Here is a 16,218-nt window from a genome sequence, read left to right on the forward strand (position 1 = left end):
TTCCGCGTCTTCCTTATCCATTCATCTGTGATGGGCATTTAGGTTGTCTCCGTGTCTTGGCTATTGTGAACAGTGCTGCAGTGAACACAGAGGTGCATGAATAGATACCTCCTTTTGATACCATCTGATTGGTTTGGGGGAAACATCTTCCATTTACTTTGCATTAAAGGTAATCTAGAATAATTTGGTGTCGAGGCCCTTCTCAGAAGACCTGTCCTTAGTACTGCCCATCTTTGCAGAGCCCTGCTAGTTTGATTCTGTGTGCTTGTGGCTGTCCGCCTGTCTTCCTACAAAACTTGAAGCCCCTTGAGGATAGAGGATCATTTCTTCAACACTCCCAGTCTTCTCTCCCTCTTCTCCCTTCCCTTCCTGGACCACATGTTTCTGATAAATGAAGTCACTCCTGGTGCTCAGCATGATCTAGAAAGTTCTGTCGCTTCACCTTTTCTTGGGCCACTGTCCTCGCCAACCAGCCCCATTTTTGTTCCTCTACGTGTAGGTAGCGCCAATGCTTCCTTCCAGACACAGTTCAGGTGCCTCCTCCACCAGGAGATCCCCCTGCTTGTAGCTGCAGAATACAGCATTCTCTCCCTCTGTCGAGCTCATTTGGACCTTGGCCCAGTCTCCCCAGTTAGAGGGCAGTCTGCTTCTCCTGCCAGGGGTCTGGTGACTTGTCATTGTACCCCTGGCCCGGCTCCCACTGGAGAGAGTAAAATTTGCCAGCAGTCGATCCAGCAAGTGCCTGGTGGGGGTGCCATGATGGACAACTCGGGTCCCTCCTCTCAGAGGAGTGGCAGTTAGGTGAGCAAAGCCCACTGCTGGTGTGCTGTGCCCAGGGAGAAGCAGCGGCTCTGGAGGAGGCCCGCAGCATGCAGGGCCATCCCAGCGCTGATGAGTCATAAACCACCTAGTGCCACTCTTTCCGGCCCCGCCTGTGCATCAGCAGGCTGTCGTGTCCGTGAAGTCCACCATTTGGGAAAAGCAGGAAACGGGAACACCCAGTGGTGGCTGGTCTGTAGCTTACTCCCATGGCCTGCTGGGCAGGATGCCAGACTTGCTGCCTGGCCATAGTGTCCTGGCCACATGGCTGCCCCCAGTTCTGTGGGCTGCTCTGCCTTGACATCTTGGCGGGGGTGAGAGGGTCAGCCTTTGAATCCTCTTGGGGTCTACAGCTCCTCAGCTGCCCATCTCCAAGTAGGAGAATCACTGATGTCCAGGGAGAACTTGTTTGATCCACTCTGTTCCAGAGAGGGGAGTGAGTGAGACCTAGCAAGTTGTGGGGCCTTCCCAGGTGAACTGGCAGGTGAGGCTGAACTTTAGGATGGATCAGCTGCAGATGGATGGAAGAGGTGCCTTCCAGGTAAAGGAAAAATCCAGAGGGAGGCCCTGGGGAAATGGAAGTGATATATTTGGAGGAGGGTATAGTTATACTTTTCTGGAACTAAGAGAGTATGCGGGAGGGACTGGGAAATGAGGGGCCATCGAGAGCCCGGCAGGAAGGCTTGTGGTATCCCTTTTGCTGGTGTTCCAGAACTTCGGCCCTAGGTGGCCATACCATGAGGTGTGGCACAGCCTGTTTCCGTACAATTGGGCTCATCTGTTGGCCAGCACGCTGTCTGGGTCCATCTGGAGTAGTCTAGGCAAGGCCATTGTGGATCCACGTAACAGACTGTCCTCTTTTCTGTTGATCTGAGTTCTAAGGGTATCCCCAGTTCTCGTGGACATGCATAATGCTTCAAGGCCTGTTCTTTTGACATCTCGAGCCTTACCCAGTTCAGCCCCAAAAGTCCCAGTGCCGCTGTCCACCTCTCAGCAGTTCTTTGGCAAAGGGCTCCCTTCTCTCCTCCAACCTGTGTTGCTTCCTGTTCTCTGGCCCTTGCTCAGTGTGGTAATGACCCCCCATTTCTGCGGCCATGTGTCCTGCCCTGAGCCCTGCAGACGTAGTCATTGCTGCCTAGTTTGGGGCTTGTGGGCCCCTTGAAAGCCAGAGGTGCCTTGTGCTTTAGCCAAGCCAGTCCCTTTGCCTCTTGCCTGCAGCCCAGCACCAGGGAGGCTACCCTGGGAGGTATATCTGCTGGCCGACCAATAAAAGGATGGCCTGGCTGTGGAGGGAGATAGCCCTGGTTCACCCAGAATACTGCAATATGATGCTAAATTGTGAAAGTGCTGTGAAAATTTAAAAGTAAAAATGTAAGAAACATTAAGTAGCTGTGAGAAATTATCTTTTCCTCACCCCTCAAGATTTTTTTTCTGTTCATTCAGACTCTGAAACTGCCAGCTCTTCTACTGTCTCCTGGGATTTTATGGCTTTATTTGTGTGTGTGTATGTGTGTGTGTGTGTTTATAAGTTCAAGCTTATGCACACATGTCCTTTTTAAAAAAAATAACCATTTATGCGTGCATGCTCAATCACTCAGTAGGGTTCCAAAGACTGTAGCCTGCTAGGCTTCTCAATCCATGGGATTTTTTTCCAGGCAAGAATACAATTTTATGGGTTTAGTAAAACTGAAAAAAATGAAAGAACACCAGGCAGCTCCTAGGGCGGGATATGGTGGGATATTTGGTTTGGGGGGTTTTTTTAGTCCTGGTATGGCAGGAATTAGCTGTTTATTTTGGCTTCCTTCTCAAAGGGGCGTGGGCCATCTGCCTTGTGGGAAAGCGGGTCAGCCCTGGCCCCAGACTGTGAGCCCTGGAGTGAGAGGCTGGCCTGCAGATGGAGAGGAATGAGCAGTCTGGGCGACTTGCAAGGGGCTGGTGTGTTCATCGTGTGCTCACCAAGCCTTTACCAAGGTCCTGCCTGGGTGGAGAGATACAGAACAGGACAGGAAGGTGGGCAGACTCACAGAAGGGAGACCGTGGAGCTGGAAGTGAAGGAGTTGGTGTGGTCTCCCCGCATTGTCTCCTCGTGGCCCGTTCCTCCATCGTTGGAGGCTACCCCTGAGAGTAGTTGGTGGGGATGTGAGATGTGGACAGGGCACTGAGGGGTGCATTTGAGAAACCAGCACTGACACTATGGCCCAGCTGTGCCAGGGTAGACAGCTGTCATTCAGCTGTTAGATACACATGTGAAAGGCAGGCCCCCATGGGTGGCCAGAAGCCTGAGATTTGGGAACCCCTGGTGGGTCATCGAGCGTAAGTAAGGAAAGACGTGTGGAATCTGGGCTGAGAGGACGGATGGTGTTGAAGCCGGAAGACCTGGGTCTGGCTGGCACTTTAGAGTGGAGAGGTGTTGGAGGGAATCTCTTCTCCCTGAGTTAGATTTGCCATTTGTCATTCTTGGGAAGGGCTAAACCCCTACCTAAGAGATCACTCTGAGCATTACCTGAAATGTTTTCTGAGAGCACATGCTCTGTTGTTCAGTGTATCGTCAAATTTAATGTTCACAGCCAGCCTATGAGGTGGACACTGTTAGCAACCTTATTTTGTGTTTGGGGAAACTGAGACTTACATCTCTGTAAATATTTTGGGGTATATTCTTCCAGTCTTTTTTTTCCTATAGGTTTATATGTTTTAAAGAGAAATAAGTTCATACATTCATGTATTTTTTAACTTGCTTTTTGAAGTTAATATTTTATGAACTAGTTTCTAGTATATGTGTACATTAAAGTAGCATCATAGCATTTCATTGCAAGAATCTATTGCAGTTTAGCAAACTTATCTCCTGTTATTGAACCTGTAGCTTAAGCCTCTCTCTCTCTCTTTTTTTTTTTTTTTGCCATTATAACAGTGCTGTACTGGATATATTTAAAGCTAAATTTTTAATTTTTTTGCATACATTATTTTTTTAAGGATAAATTTCTAGAAGTAGAGTGAAGTCAAAGTATATGCACTTTTCAGAGACTTTGATACAAGTCAAATTGTCTGCTCTTCTTTTCTTAAATTTTTTCAATTGGTAAAATATAAAATTTAGCATCTTAACCATTAAAAATCTTTCAGCTGCAGTAAAATACACATAAAATTTATTATCTTAACCATTTTGAAGTGTACAGTTCAGTAGTGTTAAGTACATTCATGTTGTTGTGCAACCAATCCCCAGAACGCTTTTTCTTGCAAAATTGAAACTCTGTGTCCAGTAAACGGCTTTCCGTTCCCCTCCCCCAGCCCCTTGCAGTCCCCATTCTACTTTCCGTCTCTGATTTGACTACTCTAGGTCCCTCGTAGAAGTGGAATCATACACACTTTGTCTTCTGTGACTGGCTTATTTCACTTAGCATAATATCCTTAAGGTTCATCTGTGTTGTTGCATATGGCAGGATTTCCTTTTTTTAAGGCTGAATAATATCCCACTGTATATATATCTTACATTTTCTCTATCTACCCATCAATAGACACTTGGGTTGCCTCTGTCTTTTTGCTAATGTGAATACTGTTGCTATGATCATAAGTGCACACGAATCTCTTCTAGACCTTTTTTTCAATTCTTTTGTGTGTATACCCAGAAGTAAAGTTGCTGGATCATATGGCAATTCTGTTTTTAATCTTTTGAGGAATGACCAAGCTGTACCATTTTGTGTTCCCACAGTTGTCCGCTTTTGAGTGTGGTTTATAAGGGTTCTTCCCAACCTGGCCTTGAGGCTTCCTCTCTGAGGGCTGAAGCAGTCACTTGCATGTCTTCCTCTCTCCCACCCTCCACCTCCATAGGGTGTACCCTTCTTGTGTGTCCTGTACTCTTTGACCAGCTGGGTAGGCAGGAGGGAGGGCTCCACATATCTGGAAAGTTCCACTATAGAGGGAGCATTGCGTTCTGCATCTCCATGTCCAGAACCCAGGCTCCAAGGGCGGGGCGTCTTGGAAGAACTGCTGTCCAGGATGGGATGAGTCACTCAGACTGATGAGGCCAGGGCCAGTCTGTGTGTTGAGCCCAGGGCTGTGCCAGGGTCAGTTTGCCTCCAAACGGAAAGTTTGGAGTTCTTGAAAAAGCAAGAGTTCTTGAAAGAGGAACTCCCCTCTCTCATAGGACAGGGTGTTTTCACAGAAAGACCCCTCTGCTAGTGGAAATTCAGGAGGTGGTACCCAATGCTTGCTGGTAGCCCCTGGCTTCTTGACACTTGACAGGGCTGGGATCCACTGGGATCCTTTGGGGGCAGGCTCAGGAGCAGCCTGTCTCCATCTTGGACCTGGTATGGTCTCACACACAGGGCAGAGGGTGAAGAAACTCGAGGCCTGGAGTCCCTGGTATATTTCCCATTAGAGATTCATAGACAGGAAAATGGACCTTCATATGAATCAAAGAGCAAATATAAGACAAAGAAGCCTTTTTTCACGGATAGAACTCAGTGATTGGGACTGTGACTCTCACTAGGAGGAACCATTGCTAGCTCCAGGAAGCTTTTTGGTCTTCTGTATGGAAATTATTTCACACACCACCACATCAATGACTATATCCCCTCTGATTTGATCTTCATTAGTTCCCTAGTCATAATTGCTTCCTTTAAAAGAGGAATATTTTTATTGTTTTGAGATATATTTTTATACAGTTCCTAGGTCTTGAGTGTGTAATTTGATGAATTTGGCAAATGTAGATACCCACGTAACCAGCAGCCCAGTAAAGACAAAGAACATTTCCATCACCCCAGAAAATTCCCTCAGGTCCTTTACCTATTGGTCCCTTCCCCAACCCCACCCCAGGCAATGATTGCTTAGTTTCTATTAATACAGGTAATAATTTTGCTCTTGTTTAGAATGACATATAACTGAAATCATACAGCCTGTCCTTTCTGATATCAGGCTTCTTCTGCACAATTATAAGTTCTGAGAGATTCATCTGTGTTGTTTCTTTCTGAGTAGTATTCCATTGTATAAATATGCTACGGTTTGTTTATAAATTCGGCATGAACTGTTTTTTAGAGAGGGAGAAGCTTCACCAGGCTCTGCACTCTGCCTGAGTGACCGTGCACGTCCCTCTATGCATCCTTCCACTCACTGAACACCAGGTCTTGCTCTCGCTGGGTGCAAAGATCAACCAGAAATGGGCAGAGGGGAAAGTTACAGTGTAGGGGAAGGGCACACGCAGAGGAGACGCAGCTAAAACGTTCTGCTGGTTTTGGAGTCGAGAGACTTCCGAAGCCTTCAGGGAAGAGGTGGTTTCGCTATGAGCTTCTAAGGAGGATGGGTTTAGAATTCTCCGAGAAGCATAGTGGAGAGGCCCCTGCTAGGAGCTGAAGGAACGGATGAAGCCTGGAGAAGGTGGCAACCCCACAGACAGATGCTTTGTTGCGGCCAGCCCAGCAGGGTCTTGGAACTGGTAGCCTGAACCTGCCAGGCAGCTGGCATCACCCATCCCAGTTCTGGGCCCAGAGGTAGGGCAGTAGGAAACCCAACCAGTGGCATATCTCTGGCCCAGGGTGGGAAGGGCGGGCACAGGATGAGTGAAAGCAGACCCTCTCTGTGTCTTCTGGAGTTGGCTGTGCCCTCCAGCCATCTGTGCTTGGCTTCCAGGCCAGGCCCTGGACAGTTTCTGTGTCCCGCCATCCTTCGGGGGCCTCGACCATGGGTCTCGAGAGGAGAGGCTGGGCCAGCACTAGCAGTGATGCGGGGGCCCTGCCTTCTTCTGCCTTCTTGTTGCGTCTCCTCCAGCTCACCCTCTGTTCCTCCTCCCCCTTCAGTCCTCTCCTGGTCATGAGTCATTTGGCAAGAGGCATGTTGACACTTGGTGACCTGGGTAACTGAATCTTTGTGTTGAGCAAGGGCCTTCACGGCCTGTGCCCAGCGTTTCCCAGACTGAGGCACCCCAACCTTTGAACCAGTTCACACCCCATCCTGGCAGAGGGCAAGGTCACTGAATCCATATGGGTTGACATCTCGCCAAGAAAAGCAGTGATTCCTTACCTTGTGTTTGTAGAGTACTCTACTTTGTCAGACTTGATCGGGCTTGTCGTTTGTTCAGCCAGCCAGTGCTTGCATCGTGCCTACTGTGCGCCAGGTTGTAGAAAGGGGAGCGTGATGAGGTCTATGCCTTTAAGGAGCCTACAGTCTAGCTGAGCAAACATGTGCACAAATAAATAAGTATAAAAAATAGTGGGGCTGAAATATGTGAAGTGTAGACCAGGAGAGATTGTTGGTTATACCAGGGTGTATCAGGAGGGGCTCCACAGAGGAGGTGGCACTCAGTGGGGCAGAAGGTGAGCTGTAATTTTGGGTGGACTTTGGGGGGTCCTTACATTCCAGGCAAGAGGAGCAGTCTGAGCCATAGTCAGCTCAGGCTTAGAACAAAGCACCACAGACTGGCTGGCTTATACCCCACAGACACTTGTTTCTCATAGTCCTAGAAGCTGGAAGTCTGAAATCAAGATCAGGTTCTGGTGATGCCCCTCTTCCAGATTGTTTGTTACTGTTTTTAGTTGCTAAGTTGTGTCTGGCTCTTTGAGACCCCTGACTGTAGCCTGCCAAGCTCCTCTGTCCATGGGATTCTCCAGGCAAGATTACTGGGGTGGGTTGCCATTCTCTTCGCCAGGGGATCTTCGTGACCCGGGCATCAAACCTGTGTCTCCTGCATTGGCAGGTGGGTTCTTTACTGCTGAACCAGATTGCAGGCTGCCAACATCTTGCTGTGTGCTCACATGATGGACCAGATGAGGGAGCTCTCTGGGGTCTCTACAGACACTAATCCCTATCACAAGGGCTCCAGCCTCAGGATTTAATCACTTCCACAAGGCCAGCCTCCTCATATCATCACCTTGGGCTTTAGGTTTTCAACATGTGACTTTCAAGGGGACACAAACATTTAATCTATAATGTGTGGTGAGAGACAAGGCTGGGGAGTTGACAGGGATGAACCTTGGAGGGTATGGTACAGAGTCAGGAGTTTGGACCTTATACTATAGCAGCAGGGACCCTTGGAGGGGTTGTAAGCAGTAGAGTTTTAGAAGGATCACCCTGGGAGCTATGAGCAGGATGGATGAGAGCCTGGAGGCAGAACTGTGAGCTGCACGTGACAGGAAGGCAATTTATCTCTTTATCTACTCAAGAGATAAAGCCCGAAATAAGGAAATAAGAGAGGGGAAGGGGAGAGGAGGTTTGAAATGTTAAAATGGTCATCAGTTGGATGTTAGGGCCAAAGGCAGAGAGATGAGGATTCTCTTCTTATCCCTTCCTTCAGTCAGTTCATCTTGAACACTACTACATGTCACATACTGTGTGGGCACAAAGATGAGAAAGATCTGAGTTCTGCCCACTGAGAACCGCCATCTAGGACAGCACTCTCTGGTCGGGACTGTGAGTCGCACGTGTCAGGAGTACAATTTAAGCAGACTTTGACCCCTCCCCTGCCTTGAGGGAGAAGTCGGGGAAGTGATTTATTGGTGCATACATTGGAAGGTTTCAGGGTGTAGTTCTTCAGGTTCAAACTCTTTAGGAATCTGCCCTTTACCATCATGTCTCATCTCTGCTCTGTGTAGACTTCATTTTTTTTTTTTAATGACTAAGCGTTTAGTCAATCTTTTTCCTGTCTTAAAACAACAACAGATATAAATATAGTTGTTTTCCTTCACAGCCTTCTCTTCCTACTTTCTTATAATTTTGGGATTTTTGTTTTTGTTTTGACTTTAGAGTTATGTTTCCTTATATTTAAATTTTGGTAAGAAGACACATACGTATAAAATACATGTTTTCAAGTGCAGCATCATGTTAATGACATTCATGTTATGTAGCTTCGTTTTAAGGTCAGCTTTCCCTAACACTTCCAGTCTGACCTCTTAGCAGCTTAACCAGCCCAGTGGAAGGGGTGAGAATTCCGGGATCGGGTCCTCTTGGCCTACCTGGCCACGTGCACACCCTAGCCACTCACTGTGGGCTGGATGATAAGTCAGCCTGGATCACATGCCTGCCCTGGAGGTGGGGTAGGGGCTGAGGCTGCGGGATGGACACTCAAAGGGAAAGTGAGGTGCTGCTGCTGAAAGAATGGGAAGTGAATGCCAGGGACACAAAAACAGCAGACTCCCCTGCAGGCACATAGGACCTGAGTGTATAACGTAGGCGGGGTAGAGATTGGTTGGTTCCTCAAGAGGTCTGTGTGTAAGTGCTGTGTAATCAAGCATCTACCATGTGCAAGGACTGTGGCACTGTGACAGTCCAAAGAGACTCATTTGCTCAAGTTGAACTACTGGGGGAGAGAAGAGTTGGTTGTAAATAACCGCTCCAGGATGTAGACGTGGTGAGTGCCTGGGGAGGGGTCAGGATTGCTTCGTGGAGTGCTGCCTGGAAGGCCAGGCAGGAGTTGGGCATGTGGGTACCACCAGTGTGGTTCCCCACATGAGGCACGGGTGCCTGCTGTCTGCCCACTGCTTGATGCCAGCCGCTGCTAATACCATTCTTGCTTTAGGCCCTCCCCCGCTTCCCTGGACCTCTGCCTCCCACTGGCTGCTCCAGAGTCTCAGATGAGACCACCCTGGGCGCCTGAGGGGCCTGGAGTTGGGCGCCCCCACCTTCAAGCAGGGCAGGTCCGAAGTGCGCCCCTCCTCCTGCAGGCCTCTCCCTGGAACGCCTGCCCAACTCCATTGCTTCCCGCCCCCGCCTGACCGAGAGGGAGGAGGAAGTGATCACCTGTTTTGAGAGAGCCTCCTGGATCGCTCAGGTGTTCCTGCAGGAACTGGAGAAGGTAAGCTGGAAATGACAACCCCGTCGTCATCACTGCCCTCTGCTGAGCACGTGTATCTGTGCACCACCCAGCCCTCCAGTCTCGCCAACTAACCCATAGGTTATGCTTGTGCAAATTAGAAAAGAGGGCCCTGCACCCATCCTTAAGATGCTCTGGAAACTCCTTATAGTATCCTGATCCTGTTAGCATGAGACTCTTTACTGCCAGAAAATAGTTTTAATAAATAGAAGAGTCCACACTGTCTATGGGGAGCCGGCAAACTCCTTGATGAGCTCAGCTCGTATGACCAAATTTGACAGCACTGTTTGAGACAGCCCTCACAACAGCTCTATGAAGTAGGTATTATATTCATCCCTGTTTAATAGATGATTCTTAGGTTAGTCTATTTGCCCACTCCTCTCCCCTTGGAGGGCTTTCCCGGGTGGCTCAGTGGTAAAGAATCCACCTGCCACTGCAGGAGACACAGATTCGATCCTGGGTCAGGAAGATACCCTGGAGAAGGAAATGACAACCCACTCCAGTATTCTTGCCTGGGAAATACCCCCATAGACAGAGAAGCCTGGCGGGCTACAGTCCATGGGGTCTCAAAGAGTTGAACATGACTTAGCGACTGATCACCACCACCCATTCCCCTTGGAAGGGTGCAGTCAGGCCAGTCCTTGTAGACACTCTTCTCAACTCTCAGGTGCTCTGGGAGTCCCTTACTGGCTCCCCTGGTGGGGAAGAGGCCCATTCTTAAAGCTGCAGAAACAGGACTCGAGTGTATTCCCTGGCACAGGTCCACGTGGAGACTTGAGTTGACCTCTGCCAAGGTCACATGCAGTGTTTTAGAAGCTCTTCACATTTGAATTACATATGGTTTGGAGGAAGCATTCAGGAAAAAGAGAAAGTCACCCATTCAGTAGAAGCCTGGCCTTTGGACTCATTAAAGGGGATGATGCAGGCGATGAGCTGTAATGGTGTTCAGGGCTAGAATCAGCACCCTGGGGACTCTGGGCTCACAGATGGGCCTCGATAACTGGTTATGTGGGTCCAGGGAGGGCAGGCCGTGGAACCCTGTGCATTCTCAGCAAGACTGGGTGTGCCTTCTAAGACCCAGCCCCAACCTCTGAGGAACTAAGAATCCTTCTTAAACCTACGTCAGTTTTTGAAAAATAAGGTGGATGGCTCGTTAATTTTTTTCCCCCTTGGATCAGAGAGGGAGGTGGCATAGTGAAGGCAGGCCCTTCCAGAGCTGAGCTTAAGTGACAGCTCAGTTAATAATATAGCTGTTCCTCAGCTTCCCCAGAGACCCGGGGTCAGCCATCCAGCTGCTCTGAGGTATGTGACAGGGACAGTGCAGTGCCTGGCATTTGGTAGGCACTTGAGTGCTTGTTGAATGAATGTACCAATAAATACAGAGCCCGGAATGTGTAGCTGGCCAGACTTGAGTCTGAGATCATGGCTCAAGCCAGCTTTGTGTTCTCAGGCGCTTTCTGAGCCTCAGTTTCCTCTGAAGTGCAAATAAAACCAGCATTGAAAGGCTGTTATGGGCATCTGGCATTTGCATGCAGAGAATGGTTTAGACTTATTTTATTTGTTTATTTTTTCTGAAGGGTAGTGTTTTATTTGACAGACAGCATGGACTTCATACATATCCCTTATCAATGCCTTTAAAACCAAACAACTTTAAAATTTCGCAAGTTTCTCCAAGTACAAAAATACACATTTATTACATATTGGTAGTAAAATTTGTCAAGATACACAAAATCAAAGCATTTTAGATAAAGCATTGGTCTAATATATTGTAGATTGGCCGAGTATAATAAAAATGACATGTAGTCTGTCTTCAAATCATACGATATAATACTTAGTGGGTAGGAAACCATCCACTCAGTTTAAAGCATCGAAGATGCTGAGGTTCTTCCATAACCATTGCTTGTCTCTGTGTTCCCTTAGATCCTCCTGTAACATTTCATGTGAATAGTCAGTATTGCTGGAAAGTATTACATTGTGGACTTATTTTAAATGGAAGCAGGTCAGGTCGTGTTTGGTCTGAATCCTGCGCTGCGTGTTCCTGAGGTGCCTGGGGGCTTGGGAGGTGCTGGAGCCGCTGCCCCCGCCTGGGCTGAGCCTGGCCCCAGCCCCTCAGCCTTGGAACCTGCAGACAGCAGCGCTCTCTCTGTCCCTCTTGCTAGGTCACAAGTAACACCACATCCCGGCATCTGAAAGGCTCGCACCCAGTCGACTACGAGCTCACCTACTTCCTGGAAGCCGCCCTCCAGAGCGCTTATGTGACGAACTTGAAGAAGGGGTAGGTCGCCGGCAGACGAGCAGGACCTGGTCATCTCTTCCCGTCCTGGGAGCTGCTCACATTGGTCTCGCTGAATCAGGTCCCCCTTGTCTCTTAGGGATGTGTGTGTGGACTCCCTGGAGAGGACAACAGGGGGTTGGCTTGTTCCTGTCTTGTCAGATGAGCGTGCCCAGGAGCTTGGGACCGGGGCCGGGCTTCAGGAAGCTGCTGAAGCAGTGAAGCCTGCACGTGTTGCAGGATGGTTGTCTTTAGAAGAGGAGGTTCTGGGAGCCTGATGGGGTATGGGAAGAGTGAAGGACAGTGAGCCAGGCGGTCTGGCGGTGGTTGCTGTCGCCTGAAGTGTCGGCTGAAGTCATTTTGCTTCTCTGAGCCTCATTCTCTCCAAAATGTAATGGAAAAGGCAATTCCTGCTTGTTCCATCTTTCAGGGGGCTGTGAGATGCCAGGGGAGATGTGAAAGTAAAGGCTTGGCATCGTTTTGGGGGTGCAACTGCCTGCAGATGAGGTGGCAAGAAGCTCGTTCTCCTGTGTGTTGACTGGAGGCCCTGGGATGCACAAACACGGGCCGAGAACCCTTTTCTTAGTCTTTTGCTCCTTGGGGTTAAGAAGCGCGCCCTCCTTTGTGAAGAGCCTGGTGGATGTTCCCACCTGCTGGGGGTGGGGCTGGGGTGTAGGTGCCAGGCCCAGCGTGGTGTTTCACGGGGTGTGTTGGGTGGTGGGGGAGATGGAGGAAGAGGCGACCCAACCAGGAGGGTGTGTTGCTGGCGGCGTTGGGTCTTGGGCAGTTCTACAGGGCTCAAGGCCTCCACCAGGCCGGAGACTGGCAGGCAGGGGCCTAGGCTTCCTGTGCCCCAAGTTCCTTAGCATCATTACCACCTTCTGCAAACACTGTGGGCTGGCCCATGAGGACATCCAGGCAAGCAAGGGGACCTGGGGGAGTGGGGACTCCTGTGCTCGATGGAGTTGGTCACTGCGCAGGCTGGGCGAACACCTCACCTTTCTCAAGCCTCCCAGGTGGAGGTGGGCCTGCCACACAGGTTACCTCCTCCCCACAGGTAAGGAAACAGGGTCAGGATCAGCTTTCTTTGCTCTGACTGGCTAGAGTCCTCTGAAGCCCCTGTGTCATTTTTGGTGTGATTCATTTTGTTAAATTCCACTTTATTCATTCTTTTAACATTTTTGGAATAGAAGACTCTTACACAGGATACCAAATTAAAAAGGTACAGGAGACAATAAGTTTTCCTTCCATCTCCACCCCCTGCCTCCTGGTTCCTCTGTAGGCAGTGTTCCTAGGCTCTTATGTCATTCCAAGATACTTAGCAGCCTTCCTAAGTGATTATATGCATGTAGTATTTTCTTCCTTTTTGAAATACATATTCTCCCATTTGCCTTTTTGCATTTAAAATGTATCTCTTGGAGATTGTTCCACATCAGAGCTGCCTTTTCTTCACATCGCTGCATAGTATTTGTAGTGCCCTGTAGTTCAGATGTCCTACTTCAGATGTCCTCAGTTTACTGGGAACTGGTTTACTCAGTTCCCAACTGAGGAACAAATAGGTCACTTCCAGACTTGGGCTCTTTTCAGCATATGCCAGAGTCCAGAACAGAACCACACTGGTGCATTATTTCAGTGGGAACCTACAGGGTAAATTCTAACAGAGGGACTTTCTGGGTTAAAAGGTATGCGCATTGGTCATTTCACTAGAGATGGCCAGCTTAGCCCTCACGTGTGTGTTAGTCGCTCAGTCGTGTCCGTCTCTGCGACCCCATGGGCTGTAGCCTGCCAGGCTCTTCTGTCCATGGAATTCTCCAGGCAAGAACACTGGAGTCGATTGCCATTCCCTTCTCCAGAGGAACTTCCCCACCCAGGGCTCAAACCCTGGTCTCCTGCCTTGCAGGCAGGTTCTTTACCATTTGAGCTACAGGGAAGTCCTGCTTGAGCTACAGAGATGGCCAGCTCGGACCTCGTAGGGGTTTCCATTCCTGTGCCACCAAGATGTGTGGGAGAGGCTGCTCTGTAAGCTCTCACAGTGCAGTGCAAGCTTTTTTAAGAAAAATTTTATTGAAATGTAGTTGATTTACAGAGTTGTGTTAGCTTCAGGTATACAACCAAGTGCTTCAGTTGTACATATATGTACATGTATTTGTCTATATTCTTTTCCTTTACAGGTTAATACAAAATATTGATTATAGTTTCCTGTGCTATACAGTAGGTCCTTATTGGTTATCTATTTTTTATATAGTAGTATGTGTATTTTAACCCCAAATACCTAATTTTTATCCCTCTCTCCCCCAAAATGAACAATTTATTGATCACTCCCTCCTTCCTAGTTTATATAAGTAATATGTTTATGGTGGAAATTTAGAAAAATACTGAAAGATATAAAATAGACAAATTAAAAACCACATATTCAATCTTCATATCAGAAACTGGCAAATTATGACCTTTTGACCAGTCACCTGCTTTTGTAAAGTTGTTTTTAAAACATAGCTCTCCCATTGGTTTAGATAACTTTTAGATCTATGGCTGCAACTACAGAGTTATATGACTCCAAGCCTAAGATATTTACAGTCTGACTCTGTACACATGAAAATTTTCCAGCTCCCATACTCCAGATAATCACTATTAATATTTGATATACGTCTTTTCACATTTTCCTATGTATAGATATACAGGTGTATTTTTTTCCTTTTTTTTTAAACAGCAACAAAACAGTATCATAATTTATAGTACGCCGCTTTCTGGCCTGCGTTTTCCACTCAGGGCTTGGTTGCAAGCCTCTTTTCTTCCCTTGGTCATCTCTTTTCCCTATGAAGTTGCTCCCTGTGGGGTCAGGGGAAGATGGCCAGGCCCACACCTGCAGGTGGGCTTAGGACTTGGTGGGCTGCGTGGCTGGGACGGTCATCCTTGAGCTGGGCTTTGAGGGAAGGGAGATTCCCAGGGACAGGAGGAATCTGGGTGGGGCAGAAGATAGGATGGGGCTGAGGATTCTAGATGGGGAATTTGGAACACTCCAAGGCCAAATACACTTGGGAAACAGTGAGTTAAAAACTTCCCAGACCCTGTAGGAACTCCAAGGAGCTTTAATGCAGCTGGTAAATTTTCAGGAGGACGTAAAGGCGTGTAAAGTTTTCAGCTTGGTTTGACATGGAGCCCTTGTTTGGGGTGGGATTCTGAGGGGGATCAGCCGGATGGGGGCATGGTTTCTGGCCCAGGCAGCTTTTCCATCCAGCAGGCATTCTAGTCCCATCAGAGCCACATCCCATTTGGGATGTTGGAAGCTCTGAGCTTCAGCGCTTAATACCTGGAAGAGAAGGAAGCAGAGTCCTTGCCCAGAATGCGGAGCAGGCTGTGGTGAGGCCACTCCCCGGAGGCAGAGGTGGCTGAGATGGCCGGAGGTGGGCCTGGGCCTGGGGAGAGGTGGTCCAGCTGGACCCCAGCCTGGGGGAGACCTGTGCCCCTTCCTTTCTCCCTATCCCGCCTTCCTGATAGAGGCAGTGGGTTGCCCCACAAGTCCTGTCCTCCAAATGGTAAGAAAAGGGAAACGGTCCTGGCCAGGGACACAGGCTCCCTCCTTGCTCTTCCCTCATACGTGAACACCCAGCCCAGCACCCTATTTGTCACAGCTGCTTAGAGACTCATTATCATTTATTTGTGTTATTTTTTAGAAGCACTCCACAGCTAGATGGGCTGCTGCCTCAAGCTTTAAATTTACACTTACAAAGAAAAAACTCTCAAGTGCTAGGCCAGGGAGGTGGTGGTGTCCCCATTTGGGATGCGAGGATCAGGAGGCCCAGAGAGCCGAGGCAGTTTTCTTCCCAAGGGTGGTACTGGCCTGAGTGCCCCTGGGTGCCTCACACCAACCAGGCCAGGGAGGTGGGGCCATTGGGTGTCACCCTGTCTGCTCTAGCTCCATCCACCATCTGCTATTTTGTTCTTATTTGATTACTGAACCTCAGTTTCAGTGAGATGGTGGCCTGGCAGGCTGGTTCCTGTTTTTACTGCTCAGGCAGCTGCCACCTGGCTGCTTCCCTTGAGCAGGAGACTGTTGTCACCCTGTTTTTGCAAATAAAGTTTTATTGGCACATAGCTACACCCATTATTTGCATATTGTCTCACCCACAGAACTGAGTAGTTGGGCTTGAGACTGGATGGCTAATCCTAAAATATTTATTCCCTGGCCCTTGACAGAAAAGAGTTTGCTGACACCTGCTCTCTGCTTAAGAACTCCTTCCTGTCAGGGCCTCTCGCAGGAGAAGAGGTGCTCTTTTTCTGTAGGGGAGCCCTGTGGAGCAGAGGAGTAGATTTTGGGGGGAGGGGAGAGTTCTTT

The 16,218-nt window shown here is 48.8% G+C and overlaps 1 protein-coding gene across 5 annotated transcripts in view; it reads left to right on the plus strand.

Moving 5' to 3' along the window:
* The window catches only part of TTC7A (tetratricopeptide repeat domain 7A), a 121,459-nt gene that overhangs the window by 22,612 nt on the left and 82,629 nt on the right, over nucleotides 1–16,218 (plus strand). For all 5 annotated transcript variants that reach the window (XM_045162233.1, XM_025260974.3, XM_044925887.2 and 2 more), the window contains exons 4-5: nucleotides 9,465–9,595; nucleotides 11,773–11,888. In XM_045162233.1, coding sequence (XP_045018168.1) covers nucleotides 9,465–9,595; nucleotides 11,773–11,888 — 247 coding nt within the window. The remainder of the gene's footprint in view (nucleotides 1–9,464; nucleotides 9,596–11,772; nucleotides 11,889–16,218) is intronic.

Source organism: Bubalus bubalis, chromosome 12 (genome assembly GCF_019923935.1).
Source record: "Bubalus bubalis isolate 160015118507 breed Murrah chromosome 12, NDDB_SH_1, whole genome shotgun sequence".
NCBI lineage: Eukaryota > Metazoa > Chordata > Mammalia > Artiodactyla > Bovidae > Bubalus > Bubalus bubalis.